The following is a 20,764-nucleotide window of genomic DNA, read 5'->3' on the forward strand; positions in this document are numbered from 1 at the left end:
TTCTTTATCCTATGTAATATATGCTATAAATAGTATATGCTGTAAAGAATGCTCCTCAAGTTCTGGACATCTTACCATTTTAAAAAATATTTTTTAAATTGAGCCATAATATATAAACAATAAAGTAGATAAATCTTAAGTATACAGACTGATAACTTTTTATGTAATCAACACACAGATCAAGATAGAGATCATTTCTAGTATAAGTGAAAGTTTCCTTTATGCCCCTTTTAAGGCAATATCTATATCTTGGGTAACTATGCATCTGATTTGAATCACCATAAAGTTTTGCTTGTTCTTAAAATTCATAAAAATATCTGATTTCTTTCACTCAACATGATATCTACGAAATTTTTTCATATGGTGCAATGTATCAGTAGTTCATTATTTTTGTGGGGTAGTATTCCATTGTAGGAATATGTCACAGTTTTTTACCTATATGCCTGTTGCTAGGCACTTGGGAGGTTTGTGCTACTAAGAATGTTTGCTATTGTAAATAAAGCTATCATGTACATTCTCAAACATGCCTTTTGGTAGAATGAGGTGCTTGTTTCTCTTCGGGATTACTGGGGTTGGAGCGTGAATTGCAGTGTTTCTCCGTGTGGGTGTGTTCAGGTTCATCAAACCATTTTCTAGAGTAATCAATTTGCATTCTCACTAAAAATGTTTGTGGGTTCCAGTTGTTCTATATCCTCATCACCAATCGGTATTATCAGACTTTTTCATTTTAGACATTCAAATGATTGTGTAGTATCTCACAGTGGCTCAAATTTGCATTTACCTAATTAGTAATGATGTTGAACACCTTATCACATGTCTTTTGAGAATCTGCATATAATCTTTTGTGAACAGAGCTGCGTCTTTCAACATATACCTCAAAATTGTAAGCATAATGTTAAATTAAAAGAGCAAGTTGGGGAATGACACATATCGTATGATACCGTTTACATAAAGATTTTAAACATGTGAAATAATATTGTTTATGGGTATGTCCCTATAAGGAAAAGGTAGAAAAATATGCAGGGGATTGAAACTATGAAAATTAGGATAGAGCAAGAAGACATGAAAAGAGAGGAATGGAGGGCGCCTGGGTAGCTCAGTCAGTTGAGCGTCTGACTGGCTCAAGTCATGATCTCACAGTTCATGGGTTTGTGCCCCACATCAGGCTCTGTGCTGACAGCCCAGAGCCTGGAGCCTGCTTCAGATTCTGTGTCTCTCTTGCTCTCTGCCCCTCCCCCACTCATACTCTGTCTCTGTCTCTCTCTCTCTCAAAAATAAACATTAAAAAAATTAAAAAATTAAAAAAAAGAGAAGAGGGGAATGGGATTTGGGTAGATAAGTAGAAAACCTCAAGTGCATCTATAATGTTTTATTTTATTAAAGAAAATCTGTAACAAAAATAAAAAATATTCAGTTTTATCTCTCTGTGTGTTAGGTTAACTGAGTATTTTTTATATTATTCTCTATTCTTGTCTATAACTTTAAAATAATTAATTTACACATTGGGGTACATGTATCCCTTTGAATTAGTATTTTTGTATTCTTTGGGTAAATACATAGTAGTGCAATTGCTGGGTCATAGGGTAGTTCTATTTTTAACTTTTTGAGGAACCTCCACACTGTTTTCCAGAGTGGCTGCACCAGTTTGCATTCCCAGCAACAGTGGAAGAGGGTTCCCCTTTCTTCACATCCTTGGCAACACCTGTTTTGCTTGTGTTCTTGATTTTAGCCATTCTGAAAGGTGTGAGGTGATATCTCACTGTAATTTTGATTTGTATTTCCCTGATGATGAATGACATTGAGCATTTTTCATGTGTCTGTTGGCACCTTGATGTTTATAACAGCAATATCTACAGCAGTCAAATTATGGAAACAGCCCAAATGTCCACTGACTGATGACTGGATAAACAAGATGTGGATAAAGAAGATGTGGAACATTACTCAGCCATTAAAAAAAAAAAAGAACGAAATCTTGGTATTTGCAATGACACGGATGGAGCTAGTGTATTACGCTAAGTGAAATAAGTCAAGAAAGACAAAAACCATATGATACAAATACCATACTCATATGTGGTATTTAAGAAACAAACAAACAAACAAACAAAAGAAGCAAAAGGGTAAAAAGAGAGAGGTAAACAAAGAAACAGACTCTTAACTATAGAAAGCAATCTGATGGTTACCAGAGAGGAGGTGGGTGGGGGGATGGGTGAGATAGGTAATGGGGATTAAGGAGGGCAGTTGTGATGAGTACCAGGTGATGTATGGAAGTGTTGAATCACTATATTGTATACTCGAAACCAATATTACACTGTATGTCAACTATACTGTAATTTAAATAAAAACTTTCAAAAAATAGTTCAAAAAAATAGTTAAAAATAAGACAAAATAACATTCAGATATATGCAAAGGCAAAGAGAATGATGAGTAATTTATTAAAAAAGAAACTGAAAGGAGAATTGACTCGATATCTTCATCCAATAACAAATTGAGACTAGAAGATCCGGAAGGGCCTTTTTATCTCTGACATCTACTGAGTCCAAAAGAGTAGTACGAAGTTTATACCTATATTGCAGTATGACGAATAGCAATAATATTGATAACCTACAGTCTTAGCATATTTCTGTACCAATCAAAATGCTTTCTATCTAAGAACACATCATTCCTATAAAGCAGACAGGGAGAAGTATCTTATCCTATTTTATAGATGAAGAAATTGAGGCATACAAGAGTGATGCATGATGGGAAATTAAGCTCACAGAGTCTTGTAAAATACCACTAACAAAATTATAAGGGGCTGGGGTGAAAAGGAACAAACATAACAACTACTTGAAATTTCAATAGTTTTGAAGACCATACCATTCTTAATAACTTTATCTGACATTCGAATTTATGGATACATTCCTTCATTCATAAATTTATTAAACAAACATGAATCGAATCTTTTTTAAATGGCAGGAGTTGTGCTAAGACTGGAACTAATAGCATTAGTTGGAATATAGATAAGTGAAATCTATGATGAACGGCGGTAGGCATGGAGCTAAGTAGAAGTATGAATATGTATGTGTATGTATACGTACATGCAGGAATACGGAGTTCCAGGAGACTGGGAGATGGACTGTTGGTGTGTTTGTGTATTAAGTGCCTGTGTATAAAATAAGGGATCTAATATCTTCATATTGTTACTTGGCTTTAAGTTTTCCTGAAAAGCTTTGGAGGTATTCCGCTCTTTTTCCTTTAAATTTTTCAGTCATTAACCTGGAAACAGCCTATCTTGAAAACAGAAAATTAATATTCAGTTTTCAAAGATGAATTGAGAATGATGTGGTGAATTAGAAAAACACACACAGGAGGAGGCAAGATGATGGAGAAGTAGGGAGCTCCATGCATTTTGCCCACCCCCATCTCTCAAACAGAGAAGGCCTGAAGTCATAGGACACTGAGCTGCAGGAGTTTGGGAAGAGAAAGAGACAGAGTACACTGGGAAGGCAACCTCATAAGTGCAAGAGTGCAAACTAGGGAAGATAAAAACGACCGGACCCGGAGATACGGAGGGAAGGGTGGAAGCCCCCCTCGCGGGCATCTGCGGTGAGTTGAGGGGAAAAGAAAGAGCAGCTGAAACTTCTCATAGAACTGTCCTTTGAGAAGAGAAAAACCTCGGCCCAGGACAGAGAGTGTTCTTAGTTCTAGCTGGGGTGCTGACTTTGAACTGGGTGCCCCGGTCCCAGGCGGTGCCAGCAGAAACTGTTCCCCTGCTCTCCCGGCTCGACCCCCAGCGGCGGCGGGGAAGCAGCCAACCTGCGAGACTGTTTCGGCGGTATCAATGAAGTGCACGTGGACTGGGACCTGGAAATGAAGCAGGGCTTGGGTCATAGGACATGGCCCAACACGGCTGCACCCGCGGCACAGGGAGATGGGACACAAGAGAGTGATTTGCGGTACTTGGTTCCAGAGGGGACTGGGGCATCTCCATTTTACTCCCCACAACCATCAAGGTGGGACCTCAGGGAGCGGCCAGCAGGAGTGCACTAGAGGCTAAGACCTGCCAACATCAAACCATGCCCATCCCCGCTAGAGAGCTGCTTTTTTTTTTTTTCCTACCAGAGCCTGGGGAAAACCAACATGGATGCACTGCCGTGATTAATTCTAGATCAATTCTTTCTATTCAGATATATTTCCCCCTTGTCTCATTTGTATCCCTACTCTCTGCTGGACTGGGTCCTCTGGCCATTGGTTTGCTTAAACAGTAACATTTAATCCATTCTCTAGATGTATATTCTACACCTCTACTGCTACCTTTCTATCTCTCTCTCTCTGGAGTAATCAGACTATATTGTTTCTCTGAGTAACATTATCTTCATTTCTTTCTCCTCGCCTCCTACCATATTCCCCTCTTTCTCTCTCTGAATTAAGCCTCTTAGTCTCTCTGCCTGGTCATTGTCCAATTTCGCTTTCTCTCCGCCCTGACATTTCTCTCTGTGTATATGCTCTTCCATCAGCACTGCATACACCCAGCTCTTTATTTGTAGCTGGGAACTCTGGTTTTATGCTTTTAGACTGTCCTTTGTCTTTTTTTACCTTTTTTTTCTTCTTCTTTTTCTTATTTACTTTTTCTTTTTCCCTACCGGTTTGCTCATTTGTTGGATTTGTCTGTTTGCGTGCCTTTGTTCCCTGTGTGTTTGTCTGTTTTCTTTTCCAGGGCTACCTCAAGAAACAAGCCAAAATACACATGGTGGAGAGTCCCCAAAACCACTAAAAGTAGGGAAATAAAATAACCAAAAAACAAGAGAGAACAAGAGACAACATTAAAAGAACACTTCCTAAGCAGACAGGCCCTGGACAGTCAATGAGCCTTTAATATAGCAGTACTCACAGGTGTAGAGCACATAACAAGCTTTTAAAACAAACAAGAGACATAAAGCTAGCCAAAATGATGAGACAGATGAACGTTCCTCTAAAGAAATTCCAGGAAGAAATGACAGCTAAAGAGTTGCTTAAAACAGATATAAGCAACATAACTGAACAAGAATTTAGAACAATAGTCATAAAATTAATCGCTGGGCTTGAAAAAAGCATCAGATATCAGAGAAGCTATTGCTACAAAGACTATGGAGCTTAAAATAGTTGTGATGAATTAAAAAATGCTACAAATGAGGTGCATAATAAAATGGACGCGTCCAATGCATGGATTGAATAGGAAGGGAGGAGAATAGGTGAATTAGAAGAAACAATTATAGAAAAAGAGGAAGCCAAGAAAAAGAAAGATAAACTGATCCAGGAACACAAAGGAGAGTTTGAGAGCTGAGTGATACACTCAAATGGTACAATATCCGTATCATAGGAATTCCAGAAGAGGAAGAGAGAGGGAAAGGTGCTGAAGGAGTACTTAAACAAATTATAGCTGAGAACTTCCCCAATCTAGGGAAGGAAACAGACACTGAAATCCAAGAGGCACAGAGAACTCCCCTCAGACATAACTTGAATTAATCTTCTGCACGACATATCATAGTGAAACTGGCAAAATATAAGGACGAAGAGAGAATTCTGAAAGCAGCTAGGGATAAAAGGGCCCTAACATACAAAGGGAGACCTATCAGAGTAGTTACAGACCTATCTACTGAAACTTGGCAGGCCAGAAAGGAATGGCAGGAAATCTTCAATGTGATGAACAGAAAAAATATGCAGCCAAGAATCCTCTATCCTGCAAGCCTGTCATTCAGAATAGAAGGAGAGATAAAAGTCTTCCCAAATAAACAAAAATTGAAAGAATTCGTCACCACTAAACCACTCCTACAAGAAATCCTGAGGGGTACTCTATGAGGGAAATGTTGTAAGGAAGGTAAGATACCAGAGACACCACTGCAAGCATGAATCCTACAGAGAAACAATGACTCTAAACCCATATTTTTCAATAATAACACTAAACATAAATGGACTAAATGCTCTAATCAAAAGACATAGGGTAGCAGAATGGATAAAAAACCCAAAATCCATCCATTTGCTGTCTACAAGAGACTCATTTTCGACCTTAGGACACCTTCAGATTGAAAGTAAGGGGAAGGAGAAATATCTATCATGCTACTGGAAGTCAAAAGAAAGCTGGAGTAGCCATACTTATATCAGACAAACTGGACTTTAAGGTAAAGGCAGTAACAAGGGATGAAGAAGGGCATTATATAATAATTACAGGGTCTATCCATCAGGAACAGATAACAATTATAAATATCTACGCACTCATATGGAAGCACCCAAATACATAAAACAATTAATTACAAACAGAAACAATCTTCTAGATAAGAATGTGCTAATAGCAGGTAACTTTAATACTCCACTAACAGCAATGGATAGATCAACTAGACAGAAAATCACTAAAGAAACAATGGACTTGAATCATACATTGGACCAGATGGATTTGACAGATATATTTAGAACTCTACATCCTGAGGCTTTGGAATTCACTTTCTTCTCAAGTATACATGGCACATTCACCAAGACAGATCACATACTGGGTCATAAAGCAGCCCTCAAAAAATATAAAAGAATCAAGATCATACCATGCACATTTTCAGATCACAATGCTATGAAACTTGAAATGAATCACAGGAATAAGTCTGGAAAACCTCCAAAAACATGGAGGTTAAAGAACGAATGGGTCAATGAGGCAATTAGAAAAGAAATTTAAAAATATATAGAAACAAATGAAAATAAAAATACAACTATCCAAACTCTTTGGGATGCAGTAAAGGCAGTCCTAAGAGGAAAGTACATTGCACTGCAGGCATATTTTAAGAAACTAAAAAAAGCACAAATACAAAATCTAACAGTACATCTAAAGGAACTAGAAGGAGAGCACCCCAAACCCAGCAGAAGAAGAGAAATAATAAAAATCAGGGTAGAAATAAACAATATAGAATCAAAAAAACCCACAAAACCAGTAGAACAGATCAATGAAACCAAGATTCGATTTTTTGAAACAATAAACAAAATTGACAAACCTCTAGCCAGGCCTCTCAAAAAGAAAAAAGAGAGCACCCAAATAGACAAAATCACAAATGAAAATGGATTTATTACAACCAATCCCTCAGAAATACAAGCAATCATCAGGGAATACTATTAAAAGTTATATGCCAATAACCTGGACAACTTAGAAGAAATGGATAAATTCCTAAACACAAAAAAACTACCAAAATTCACACGGGAAGAGATAGAAAATCTGAAGAGACCCATAACTAGTGAAGAAATTGAATCAGTTATCAAAAATATCCAAAAATAAGGGCCCTTGGCCAGATGGCTTCCCTGGGGAATTTTACCAGACATTTAAATCAGAGTTAATACGCATTCTTCTCAAGCTATTCCAAAAAAATAGAAATGGAAGGAAAACTCCCAGACTCATTCTACAAAGCCAGTATCACTTTGATTTCTAAGCCAGACAGAACCCAGCAAAAAGAGACCTACAGGCCAATATCCTTGATGAATACATATGCAAAAATCCTCAACAAGATACTTGCAAATCGAATGCAACAGCACATAAAAAGAATTATCCACCATGATCAAGTGGGATTCATTCCTGGGTTACAGGGTTGGTTCAATATTTGCAAATCAATCAATGTGATGTATCACATTAACAAAAGAAAAGATAAAAACCATATGATTCTGTCGATAGATGCAGAAAAAGCATTTGACAAAATATAGCATCTCTTCTTAATAAACACCCTCGAGAAAGTCGAGATAGAAGGAACTTACTTAAACTTCATAAAAGCCATCTATGAGAAGCCCTCAGCTAACATCATCCTCAATGGGGAAAAACTGGGAGCTTTCCCCCTGAGATTAGAAACACTACAGGGATGTCCACTCACACCACTGTTGTTTAACATAGTGCTGGAAGTCCTAGCATCAGCTATCAGACAGCAAAAGGATATAAAAGGCATTAGAATTGGCAAAGAAGAAGTCAAACTTTCACTTTTCGCAGACGATATGATACTCTACATAGAAAACCTGACAGACTCCACCAGAAGCTTACTAGAACTGATCCATGAATTCAGCAAAGTTGCAGGGTACAAAATCAACGTACAGAAATCGGTTTCATTTTTATATACCAATAATAAAGCAAAAGAAAGAGAAATCAAGAAACTGATCCCATTCACAATTGCACATAAAACCATAAAATACCTAGGAATAAACCTCACCAAAGATATAAGAGATCTGTATGATGAAAACTATAGAGAACTTATGAGGGAAATTGAAGAAGACACAAAGAAATGGAAAAACATTCCATGATCATGGATCAGAAGAATAAATATTGTTAAATTGTCATTACTACCCAAAGCAATCTACACATTCAATGCAATCCCAATCAAAATTGCACGAGCATTCATCTCAAAGCTAGAACTATTTTAAAATTTGTATGAAACCACAAAAGACCCCAAATAGCCAAAGTAATATTGAAGAAGAAAACCAAAACAGGAGGCATCACAATCCTAGACTTTAGCCTCTACTACAAAGCTGTCATCATCAGGACAGTATGGTATTGGCACAAAAACAGACACGTAGACCAATGGAATAGAATAGAGAACACAGAGTTGGACCCACAAATGTACGGTCAATTAATCTTTGATAAAGCGGGAAAGAGTATCCAATGGAAAAAAGAGAGCCTCTTTAACAGATGGTGTTGGGAGAACTGGACAGCAACATGCAGAAGAATGAAACTAGATCATTTTCTCACACCATGCACAAAAATAAACTCAAAATGGATAAAGGACCTGAACGTGAGACAGGAAACTATCAACACCCTAGAGGAGAAAGCAGGAAACAACCTCCTTGACCTCAACTGAAGCAATTTCTTGCTTGATATGTCTCCAAAGGCAAGGGAATCAAGAGCAAAAATGAACTATTGGGACCTCATCACGATAAAAAGCTTCTGCACGGCAAAGGAAACAATCCATAAAACTAATAGGCAACCAACGGAATGGGAAAAGATAGTTGCAAGTGGCATATCAGATAAGGGGCTAGTATCCAAAATCTATAAGGAACTCACCAAACTCCACACCCAAAAAACAAACAACCCAGTGAAGAAATGGGCAGAAGACATGAACAGACACTTCTCCAAAGAGGACATCCAGATGGCCAACAGACACATGAAACGATGCTCAGCGTCACTTACCATCAGAGAAATACAAATCAAAACCACAGTGAGATACCACCTCACGCCAGTCAGAGTGGCTAAAATGAACAAATCAGGAGACTATAGATGCTGGCAAGGATGTGGAGAAATGGGCACCCTCCTACATTATTAGTGGGAATGTCAACTGGTGCAGCCCTTCTAGGAAACAGTGTGGAGATTCCTCAAAAAATTAACACTAGAACTCCCCTATGACCCAGCAATATCACCGCTAGGAATTTATCGAAGGGATACAGAAGTGCTGATGCATAGGAGCACATGTACCCCAATGTTCACAGCAGCACTCTCAACAATAGCCAAATCATGCAAAGAGCCTAAATGTCCATCAACTGACAAATGGATCAAGAAGATGTGGTTTATCTATACAATGGAATACTACATGGCAGTGAGAAAGAATGAAATCTGGCCATTTGTAGCAATGTGGATGGAACATGAGGGTGTTATACTGAGTGAAATAAGTGAGGCAGAGAAAGACAGATACTATATGCTTCCACATATAGGAGGAATAGGAGAAACTTAATGGAGGACCATTGGGGAGGAGAAGTGGAAAAATAGTTGGGGAGAGGGAGGGAGGCAAGCCATGAGAGACTCTTGAATACTGAGAACAAACTGAGGGCTGTTGTGGGTGGCAGAGAGGGGAAGGGGGTGGTGGGCATGGAGAAGGGCACTTGCTGGGATCAGCACTGGGTGTTATATGGAATCCAACTTGACAATAAACTATGAAAGAAAAAAAATTAAAAACACACACAGCACAACTACACACAGTATGAAGCTTCCTTAATTTTTGTGTTTAACATGATATATTTTTTAGAGTGGTAGTCTTAATCTTCTTGAAACCAAATTAATAACCTCCTGGAAGATTAAAAATGCATAACTATTAACACTTAGTAAGATTGCTAAGGCTTTTTTATCTTTATTGACAAATAAATGTATCTGTGGAAGTCAGAGAAATAGCAGATTCCCTGGAGGAAAACATTTTAGCAATTAGATATCTTTTGTGAGAAACTCAGAAAAGGTATGACTGATTGCCTTCTTGGATTAAACTGAGGGTACAAATGAAAAACAAATTAGGTACAGATGTTCAGTATATTGAGATTAATTTTATTCTTGTGGGTACCATTTTCTTAGCTGCTTGGACTAACAGCAATTTGTTTCCAGAGAAGTGAATATGTGTCAAAATAAGTAAGCCAATCAACATGGTTCAATAACTTTTTCCCATATATGTGTTCTGAAACTGGATAAATGTTTCTAATAAACGAAATGTCTAGCATTTGTGTTAATAATGGCTTTCTATATAAGTAACCCAAAGTGTATTCATTCATTCGACCAAGACATGTCAGACACTGTGTTAGATTCTAGGTGATTCAAAAATAAATAAAACAAGGTTCTTGCCTGGAGATCCAGTCCAGTGGGAAAGAGACAAGTGAACAATTATTACAGCACAAGATATTGGGGCTCTAACAGAGAGATGAACAACACTCTATGGGAACAAGAGTTTTTCCTACTAATCAAACTAATGAAAGATAACATAATTAGTCACTATCACACAAGAAAGCAAAAAGATAGTAAATAACATATGAGAATGTTTGATTTTCAGATCAGTAGTAAGAAATAACTATTTACATGATATGCCTGTTGATACTTTATAAATGCTTAGATATAAAAGGTAGATAGGCCAGCTTTAATTATCACTTGATATCTTTATTCATGATCTTTGTAAGCAACTTATGAGCAGGAATCATGTCTTTCATCTTTGTATTCCAAAGCCCCAGCACAGCACCTGTTACATAGTAACAGTCTGAACATATGTTGAATGAATGCATTCATGTACATATACATGAATATTGATGATTATGCAAATAGCACACTTCTGAGTTCACAGATAACAGAATTGAGTGGGATAGACAACACTTGAAAAGAATATTTGATATCTGATAGATCAGAGAGGGTCATTAAACAAAGACAAATGAAATTTAATAGGTATCAGTACGGAGAGTACTTTTTCACTGCAGACATATGTGATTCATTTTTTTATATTCTCTCTAGGTGTAAATCCTGACTATACAGTAGACATGTGGCAACTGCAGAGTGAATGAACAATTCTACCTCCACAATACATCTCTTGGACCAAACTCTTCCTCTCCATTGGCCTGAACTGTAATAGCTTTCTGTGTACCTCCTCTCTCTTCCTCTTCCAAAAGAACTTTAGTTGCCGTATTTGTCTCCCTAAAGTACTGTTATGGTGTAACTTTTATTTTCAAATTTCCTAAGTAGCTCCCTCATATTCAGAATATTTATTTATTTATTTACCTTATTGATTTATTGAGAGAGGGAGAGAGAGGAAGAGCGAGGATGTGAGCAGGGGAGGAGCAGAGAGAGAGAGGGAGAGGAGAGAGAGAGAGAGAGAGAGAGAGAGAGAGAATCCCAAGCGGGCTTCAGGCTGTCAGTGCAGAGCCTAACGTGGGGCTTGATCTCATGAACTATGAGACCATGACCTGAGCCCAAATCAAAAGTTTGGATGTTCAACTAACCGAGCCACCCAGGTGCCCCAGGACCCTTTATTTAAAAACCATAATGAGGGGCGCCTGGGTGGCTTAGTCGGTTAAGCGTCCGACTTTCGCTTAGGTCATGATCTCGCGGTTCGTGGGTTCGAGCCCCGCTGTCGGGCTCTGTGCTGACTGCCAGCTCAGAGTCTGGAGCCTGTTTCAGAGTCTGTGACTCCCTCTCTCTATGACCCTTCCCTGCTCACGCTGTCTCTCTCTCTCTCCTAGAAATAAATAAAAAAAACATTAAAAAAAAGTGTTAAAAACCATAATGAAAAAAATAAAAACAAACAAAAAAAAAAGCACAGGAGGTACATAGTATAAAAGCCTGGCACTGGCACTTAGCAGATACTAAATGGCTGAAAAGTAATGAGCTAGGTTGTCCTGGGAAAATTTGTTATTCTATGTTTTAAAATGAGAATAGATCCCTACACAAAAATCAACTTATGTGTTAAAAACTTACATAGGAAGGAAGACATAGGACAGTTTTAAAACAATCTCTGTTTAGCTCTTTGGCCTCCAGTACTTGTTTACTGCTGGGTTTCTTTGAGCCTCACCTAGCACAAGCACAGTTGAGGAATCTGCAAACAATGTGCAAAGAATTTGTACCCAGATTTTTGGGTTCCTTCTCTGAAATAACCTCCTCTCCAGGATTTTGCTCCTTCACCTTCCAGCCACTGCTAGCCCCAGACTCGACCTGTGGTTTCTCTCCCTTGTAAGACAATTGCTTCCTGCTAGGGTTGTATTCTTTTGCATTCCATTTTGGAAGATGCCTTAAAGGCGACAATGGGATAAATGTGGTGTTCATTTCCCATGCTCCTCTTCTCTGAATGACTGTAATTTCTTAGATCCTGCTTTTGCTGACTGCTCACAATGTCTTCAAACAATGTACATATATTTTATTCAGTTATTATAAAAGTTTTTGGTAGATGGGTTATTCTAAAATAAGTGGTCATGGCAAGAACTGATGCCTCATCATGAGAGTCTCTTATTGATTGCTCATTTTTCTGATTTCTTCTCTCATATCTTTCACCATTCCATCAATGGTTATTTTACATTGTGTTTCTAATGATGCCAATATTAGTTTCTGAGGGAATAAATCTGTTTATCATTTCTGCTGACTCTCATTCATGGTAGATTCCTTCCTCAAATGTTTGGTGATCTTTTACTTTGAGATCTTGTTTGGTCTATGTAGTATGGGGGAATCCTGGAAGTTTAAGGTAAAGATGTTTGCTCTAAAGAGAATCTGTGTTTGTGTCTGCTCAGAGGCAGGGTGTGCTACAGACCTGGGACAGGTCATCTCCAACTATCCTTTGAAAATTACTTCTAGATTCTTCACATTCTTATTCCTGCCTGAACTATCTTAGCTCTGATTTTTAAAATAAGGGTGCTTTTGCATAAAGCACAAAATGAAACACAAAACCCAGTTTTGATCTGGACAGAGCAGAGTTTTAAAGAATTATGACCACCCTTGTTCTGGAAATTCTACTAGTGCTAGTATAGCCTAAAGATACATTGCCGCTTTTGGCAAATATGCAAAAACAAACCACAACACAGAGAAAGGGGGAAAAGGATGAAATCTGATTATCAGATAGTCGAAAGACCAAGAAACTTGTTATTTCTGAAATCAGCTATGTAAATTGTGACATGTAAATATAGTTCTATTTATTCTGTGATGCTGTAGAAAGTCACAATTAAAAAAATAATGGAGTGGGGCGTCTGGGTGGCTCAGTTGGTTAAGCATCCAATTCTTGACACAGTCATGAGATCAAGCCCCACATCTGGCTCCCCACTAGGCATGGAGCCTGCTTAAGATTCTCTCTTCCTATCTCTCTGCCTCCCCGTGCTCTCTTTCTCTGTCACAACAAACAAACTAACAAAGAAATAAATAAAGGAGAGACAAAAAGCAAAAGAAAACAATGTACTTCATCTTGTGAAGAGATATAACTAATCTAATTTCTCAACTGTTTTGGTCACATTATACCTCTCAAAGATGACATGCTGTAGGCTCCTTGACTCAAATCCCCAGTTTTTTTCATGTGACCCATTTGATGTGAAGCTACCTACATTTTTGAACTTGGGTTTTAAATCTAAATGAACCACAATGAAAAATCTAAAGTGTATCAAATTCTTAATACTGGCGCGATCTCCAATCTGAAATGTTTACTTTTTTATGATAACAAGTTAAATGGAGTTACCCTTCCTGAGTGAATAGTTTTTACAGCTGACAAGCCTAGGTGAAAGGTTTTAAATACCTGAACAGTAGTTAAAACAGAAATTGAAAATGAGGGAGATTTTTTAAAAATTACTATAATGAAAAGCAAATTCAAGAGCAATAACTTTGGGAATAACCTGACAGACCTAACTGATCCCAGCATATAACTAGCATATTCAGTAGTATATCTTAATGTCAGTCTCTTTTTATGTATTCAACTAATGAAAAAGGTATTTTTCTAACCCCTCAATTAATCAGCTATATCTGGTTCACATTTTTTAATGGGAAATAACTCTAATAGTTTCTGCTGGATCTAACTAATTTTTATTGCTTTTTATTCCAAAAATATATGTCTAAAATAGCAAAAAAGAAAAATATCAGGCACTAGAAATATATTTTATACACCATAATTTTATGGAGGGAAAAATAATTTTCAGATAAATAAGTCTCTAAATTTATAAGCTTCCCATTTTAATTTTTTGATATGTTTAATCTTTAAAATCTCAGCTCTTGACAATGCCTTTAAAAAACCTAAAGTCATTTATGCTGGCAATATAGTTTCAAATTTTTAAAAAATTGAAATACATTTAGAAAATTAATTTCTTTTATGCTTCTTATTACCCATGCATTAAGAGAGACTGCAATTTTTTGTTGTAAAAGATAATTAATAGTTGTGAGGGGGAATATTTTAAACAGTAAAAAGTACCAAAATTTATACAAATTACCAATATTAAAACTTAACCACTATTAATATCTTAGTGCTTTTATTTTTTAAAAAAATTTTTAATGTTTATTTATTTTTGAGAGAGACAGAACAGGAGCAGGAGAGGATCAGAGAGAGAGGGAGACACGGAATCCAAAGCAGGCTCCAGACTCTGAGCTATTAGCACAAAGCCCTATGTGGGGCTAGAACTCATGAACTGTGAGATCATGACCTGAGCTGAAGTTAGACGCTTAACCAACGAAGCCACCAAGGCACCCCCTTAGTGTTTTTCTTTTTGGCCTTTGCTTTTTGCTTTTTCCCTATGCATAAATTGATTTGTAATGTGGTTTATCATCTTATACATACAATTTTTATTCCTTTTCTCTGACTTAATCTTAGATCATATAATGAATTCCATTGCTCAAGGAATGTGGATAAGTGAATGCGGCCACTCATGATTATCTGTGTTTTATTCTCTGCAGTATAGACTGCTTTTAGAGAGAACAAATGGAACTAAGAGTCACATACTTGTGATTTCTTTACCATCTGTCTATTCCATAGTCCCATTAATCAACGTAGGAATATCTCACAAAAGGTTTACACTTCAAAGGACTTTAACTTCTCACCTTTTGAGCTGCGAGATGGAGGGCTGTTCTCCGGCTGTGGTCAGTTTTATTAACATCTGCTCCTGCCTTCAGGAGAGCATCTGCACAATCCAGTCTGTCAGCCAACACACAGTACATAAGTGGTGTCCTCCCAAATTGATCTTCTTTGTCTTTAAGGGCAGAGTTTCCTATGAGTATAAGAAAACAGTGATATCTGATAATTGTTGTTGTTATTCCTAGCATAACTAGGAACTACATTTAGTAACTTCATTACAAAGCTTTGTGTTAAAAGCATGAAATACATGCCATTTTTACTTACCCTATGAGATAGATATTACTATCCCCATATTATAGGAAACTCAGGCTCTGAGAAGCTAAGCAACTAGTTTATATTACACTGAAAGTAGGCAGAGCTAAAATTCAAGTTGCTAATTGATTCTAAAGACCATATTCTTGGGGCAGCTAAATGACTCAGTCATTTAAGCATCCAACCTTGGCTTAGGTCATGATCTCACAGTTCATGGGTTTGAGCGCTATGTCAGGCTCTGCACTGACAGAGCCTGGAGCCTGCTTTGGATTCTGTCTCCCTTTCCCTCTTCCCCTCCCCTGCTTGTGCACACACATTCTCTCTCTCTCTCTCTCTTTCTCTCTCTCGAAAATAAAAAACTAAACATTAAGAAAAATAAAGACCATATTTTTAACTACTGTTATGCTGAATTACCATTGTGAGATATGAAGCTACTTATTTTCCCCTCTCACGCCTTTCTTTTGTGTAGACCATACACTACTCATTACGGTATGTTTTTATAAGGGATACAAAACTGAATCATGATTGGCTTCCCATTACAATATGGAGCAAACGCGTACCACCCTAGATCCTCCCTCTAATTACAACGAAAAACGCTAGGTAAAATACATGAAAGGTCGAGAAAAGAAGGCAAACTGTCTAGGGACTATGGGACTCAGGGAAGAACCTGATGATGAGTTCCCTCCCTCCCTTCCTCCGTTCGTTCTTTCTCTTTCTTTCCTTTCTTTCTTTCTTTCTTTCTTTCTTTCTTTCTTTCTTTCTTTCTTTCTTTCTTTCTTTCTTTCTTTCTTTTCCTTCCTTCCTTCCTTCCTTCCTTCCTTCCTTCCTCTCTCTCTCTCTCTCTCTCTCTCTCTCTTTTTCTTTCTTTCTGCCTTCTAAAGACAGCCTGGGTGCTAAAGTAACCCACAACCAGAAACACCAATGGGCAGAAACAAAATTCCTTAGGAATCCTGTTCTCTCCAGACAAAAGATTGGTAATAGGGTAGCCCTGGGAGATTCAACCCCGTTGATTATACTTGTTCTACTTAAAGCACATACAATGAAAGAAACTGTACCTCTTTTCCTCCCTATTAGGCATGGCAGAAACTGGGGAGGAGCCCTATAAACCATCGTACCCTGCATTAAGAAAAGCATAGCAATGACATAGTATCATCTCCCTTTCCAGTGAGAGAGGTGGGGAGGATTACGGAGAGGAGGAGTCTAGAGAAACCAATTCTTTAAATAGGTGCATGAAGTTATAAACAACTCTGGACAGTCCAGGTGTCAAACTAACCAGAATCAAAGCAGCCAAAGTTTTGAGAATTGGTCTCTGGGTGGAATACTGTCGAGGTTCTAAATTAGCTTGGGTAGGGGCACCTGGGTGGCTCAGTTGGTTAAGCGTCCGACTTTGGCTCAGGTGATGATCTCGCAGTCTGTGAGTTTGAGCCCCACATCAGGCTCTGAGCTAACAGCTCAGAGCCTGGAGCCTGCTTCAGATTCTGTCTCCCCTCTCTCTGCCCCTCCCATGCTCATGCTCTCTCTCTATCCATCTCTCAATAATAAATAAACGTTAAAAAAATAAAAAATAAATAAATTAGCTTGGGTAGCACAGAAATAGGGCAGATTCGAAGATCCCTGCAAGAGCTATGGAAACTAACTTGACATTTGAGCAAGAGTCCACACTTTTGGAACAGAAAGTTCATTCTAAACCAAAACAGACTGTCACTCTATTAAAATAGAAGATTATTTATTAAATAGGATACAAAGACTCATAACAAAATACACAAAATGTCCAGGATATAATCCAAAATTATTAGACAAACCAAGAGCCAGAAAACCATTAAACAAAATGAGACAATCAACAGGCACCAATACTGTGATGATATTGATATTAGAATTATTGGACAAGGATTTTAAAGTAATTATTATTTTTTTAAATGTTTTATTTATTTCTAGGAGAGAGAGAGAGAGACAGCATGAGCAGGGGAGGGTCAGAGAGAGGGAGTCACAGACTGAAACAGGCTCCAGGCTCTGAGCTGGCAGTCAGCACAGAGCCCGATGCGGGGCCCGAACCCACGAACCACGAGATCATGACCTAAGCGAAAGTCGGACACTTAACCGACTAAGCCACCCAGGCGCCCCAAAAAGTAATTATGATAAAAATGCTCCAACAAGCAATTATGAACACTCTTGAAACAAATGAAAAAATACATAGTCATGGCAAAGAAAGAATATAAAGGTGAACCAAATGAAAATTGCAGAATAATAAACAATTTAATAAATAAGTAAATAACCAAATAAAATAACTAAAATAAAAACCTCACTGAATGGAGATGACAGAGGAAAGAATCACTGAACTTGATGACAGACCAATAAATATTATGAAATCTGAACAACTGATAGAAAAGATAGAAACAAAAAGATTCAGTGAGTCTCAGGGCTCTATGGGCCAATAACAAAGTAGCTACCATTTGTATCATCAGGGTTCCAGAAAGAGAGGAAAAAGAATGAAGGGCTAAAAACATACTTGAAAGAGTAATGGCTGGAAATAGCCCAATTTCGATGAAAGACACAGACCTACAGATTTAAAAAGCTGAGCAAAACTCAAACAGAATAAACCCCAAGAAATCCATGCTGAGTCAATCATAATCAAATTCTCGAAAACTAAAGAAGAAGAAAATAATCATGACAGCAGCCAGATAGAAAGAACATAGCATAAGGGAAAAACTATTCAAGTGACAATGTATTTCTCATGAGAAACTATTGACACAACATTTTTCAAGTGCTGGGGATAAGGGTGGGGATGAACTGTCAACCAAGAATCCTACAGCCAGTGCTCGCCTTGGACTGAGGAATAAGGGAGGTGTTTGAGGGGTCATAGCTAAAGGGTATAGGGTTTCTTTGGGAGGTAATAAAGTTGTTCTAAAATTAATCATGGTGATGTTTGTACAACTCTGTGAATATACAAACCCACTGAATTGTACTTTAAATTGGTGAATTGTATAGTATGGATATATGACAAATCTCAATAAAGCTGTTACAAATAGCCCCACTACATATACATTAAAATTGAATACTAAAAACATTTAAGAAATTTAGAGGATGACAGGAAAGGGGAAAAACAAGAATGAAAAACTATTTACAAACAGTAATTAACACATAATAAACTAGAAATCTTAAATCTTAACACCAATAATTACATTAAAGGTGAATGATAAAAAATACACCAATAAAAAAAGATGAATATAAAATGAAGGCCCAATTATATGCTATTTATAAAAACTCATTTGAAATATAATAAGTAGATTGAAAGTAAAAAAACAAGCACAGATATGCTATGTAAGCACTAATTAAAAGAAAGCTGATTAATATCAGATATTAAATCTGATAAAATAGACTTCAAAGCAAAGACAATTATCAGGGACAAACAGAAACATCATATAATGATAAAGGGATTGATTCACCAAGAATACATAACAATCCTAAATGTGTATATACCAAATCACAGAGCTTCAAAATAGAGCCACCTAAAACTGATAGATTTGAAACATTCAGAAAAAGTTACAATTATAATGGGTAACTTCAAACCCTTCTCTGTCTCCATAATTGCTTAAACTACTAAAATGAAAAGCAGTGATGAGAGAAAACCTGAATACCACACTAAAGCAGCAAGATATAACTGATATTTATTGATCATGGTACTTAACAGCCACATATATAACATTTTAAAACACCAAAAAAGGAAAAAAAAAAAACCCCAAAAAGGCACAAAAAACAAAAAAAACCCAACCCATTGATGGGACCATTCACCAAAATAGACCATATATTGGGTCATAAAACAAACATTAACAAATTTAAAGAAGTGAAGTCATACAGGGGCGCCTGGGTTGCTCAGTCAGTTGGGCATCTGACTCTTGATTTCAGTTCAGGTTACGATCTCACGGTTCATGAGTTCAAGCCTGGTGTTGGGATTCTCTCTCTCCCTTTCTCTCTCTGCCACTCCCTCGGTTGTGTCCCCTCCCCCCCCAAAATAAATAAATAAACTTAAAAAAAAGAAGTGAAGTCATACAAAGTATATTCTTTGACAATAATGTATTTACAAATCAGTAACAGAAATATAATGGAAATCACTGAATATTTGGGAATTAAAAATCACATAGATAATCCATGAGTTAAAGAGAGTATCTCAAGGGAGATTAAAAAACATAATTAAATGAATGAAAATAAAAGTAGTGTTGTAAGGTTCATATTCTACACATGAGGGGACTTAGAAGGAAATATATATCATTGAATACTTGTATTACAATAGAACAATAGCTTCAAATCAATGATCTATACTTCTACTTTAGGGCACTAAAAAAAGAATACCAAATTTAATCCAAAACAAGCAGAGGAAGTATATAATATAGATAAGAGCAGAGATCAGTGAAATTAAAATTAGAAAAACACTAGAAAAAAATCAATGAAGCTAAAAGTTGGCTCTAGGAAAATACTGAAATTGATAAATCTCTGATCAGAATGATCATTAAAAACAGAGCAGACAGAAATTTCCAATATCAGAAATGAAAGCAGGTACAACACTATAGAGCCTGAAGTCATTAAATAGAAAATAAGGGAATATTACAAACAATTTTATGCCCATAAATTCAAATTTAAGTTAAATGGCCAAAAAAGGACACAAAGATCAATAGGACAGAACTGAGAGTACTGAATGGACTTACACATGTATATGACCAGTTGATTTTTGACAAAGGTGCAAAGGCAAACCAATGGATAATCTTAAACAAATGACGCTGGAAAAACCTAGACATGTGTACACAAAACCAAAAAACGAACAAACCAAAAACTCTCTCCATATTTTTCACCATAAACAAAAATTATCTTGGGGCGCCTGGGTGGCTTAGTCGGTTAAGTGTCCAACTTTTGCTTAGGTCATGATCTCGTGGTTCGTGGGTTCGAGCCCCGCGTTGGGCTCTGTGCTGACTGCCAGCTCAGAGCCTGTAGCCTGTTTCAGTCTGTGACTCCCTCTCTCTCTGACCCTCCCCTGTTCACGCTGTCTCTCTCTCTCTCCTAGAAATAAATAAAAAACATTAAAAAAAATTATCTCAAAATGAATCATAATCTTAAATCTAACACTTCTATAACTATCTAAAACTTTTAGAAGCAAACAAAAGTGACAATCTCTGTGACCTTGAGTTAGACAAAGATTTCTTAGACACAATACTAAAGAACAATCC

General features: G+C 37.1%; 1 protein-coding gene across 2 annotated transcripts in view; it reads right to left on the minus strand.

Moving 5' to 3' along the window:
* The window catches only part of INVS (inversin), a 165,222-nt gene that overhangs the window by 128,667 nt on the left and 15,791 nt on the right, over window positions 1-20,764 (minus strand). For both annotated transcript variants that reach the window (XM_039256576.1, XM_039256575.1), the window contains exon 3: window positions 15,263-15,429. In XM_039256576.1, the coding sequence (XP_039112507.1) occupies window positions 15,263-15,429 (167 nt within the window). The remainder of the gene's footprint in view (window positions 1-15,262; window positions 15,430-20,764) is intronic.

This window comes from Hyaena hyaena, unplaced genomic scaffold (assembly GCF_003009895.1).
Source record: "Hyaena hyaena isolate Hyena2069 unplaced genomic scaffold, ASM300989v1 scaffold_572, whole genome shotgun sequence".
Lineage (NCBI taxonomy): Eukaryota > Metazoa > Chordata > Mammalia > Carnivora > Hyaenidae > Hyaena > Hyaena hyaena.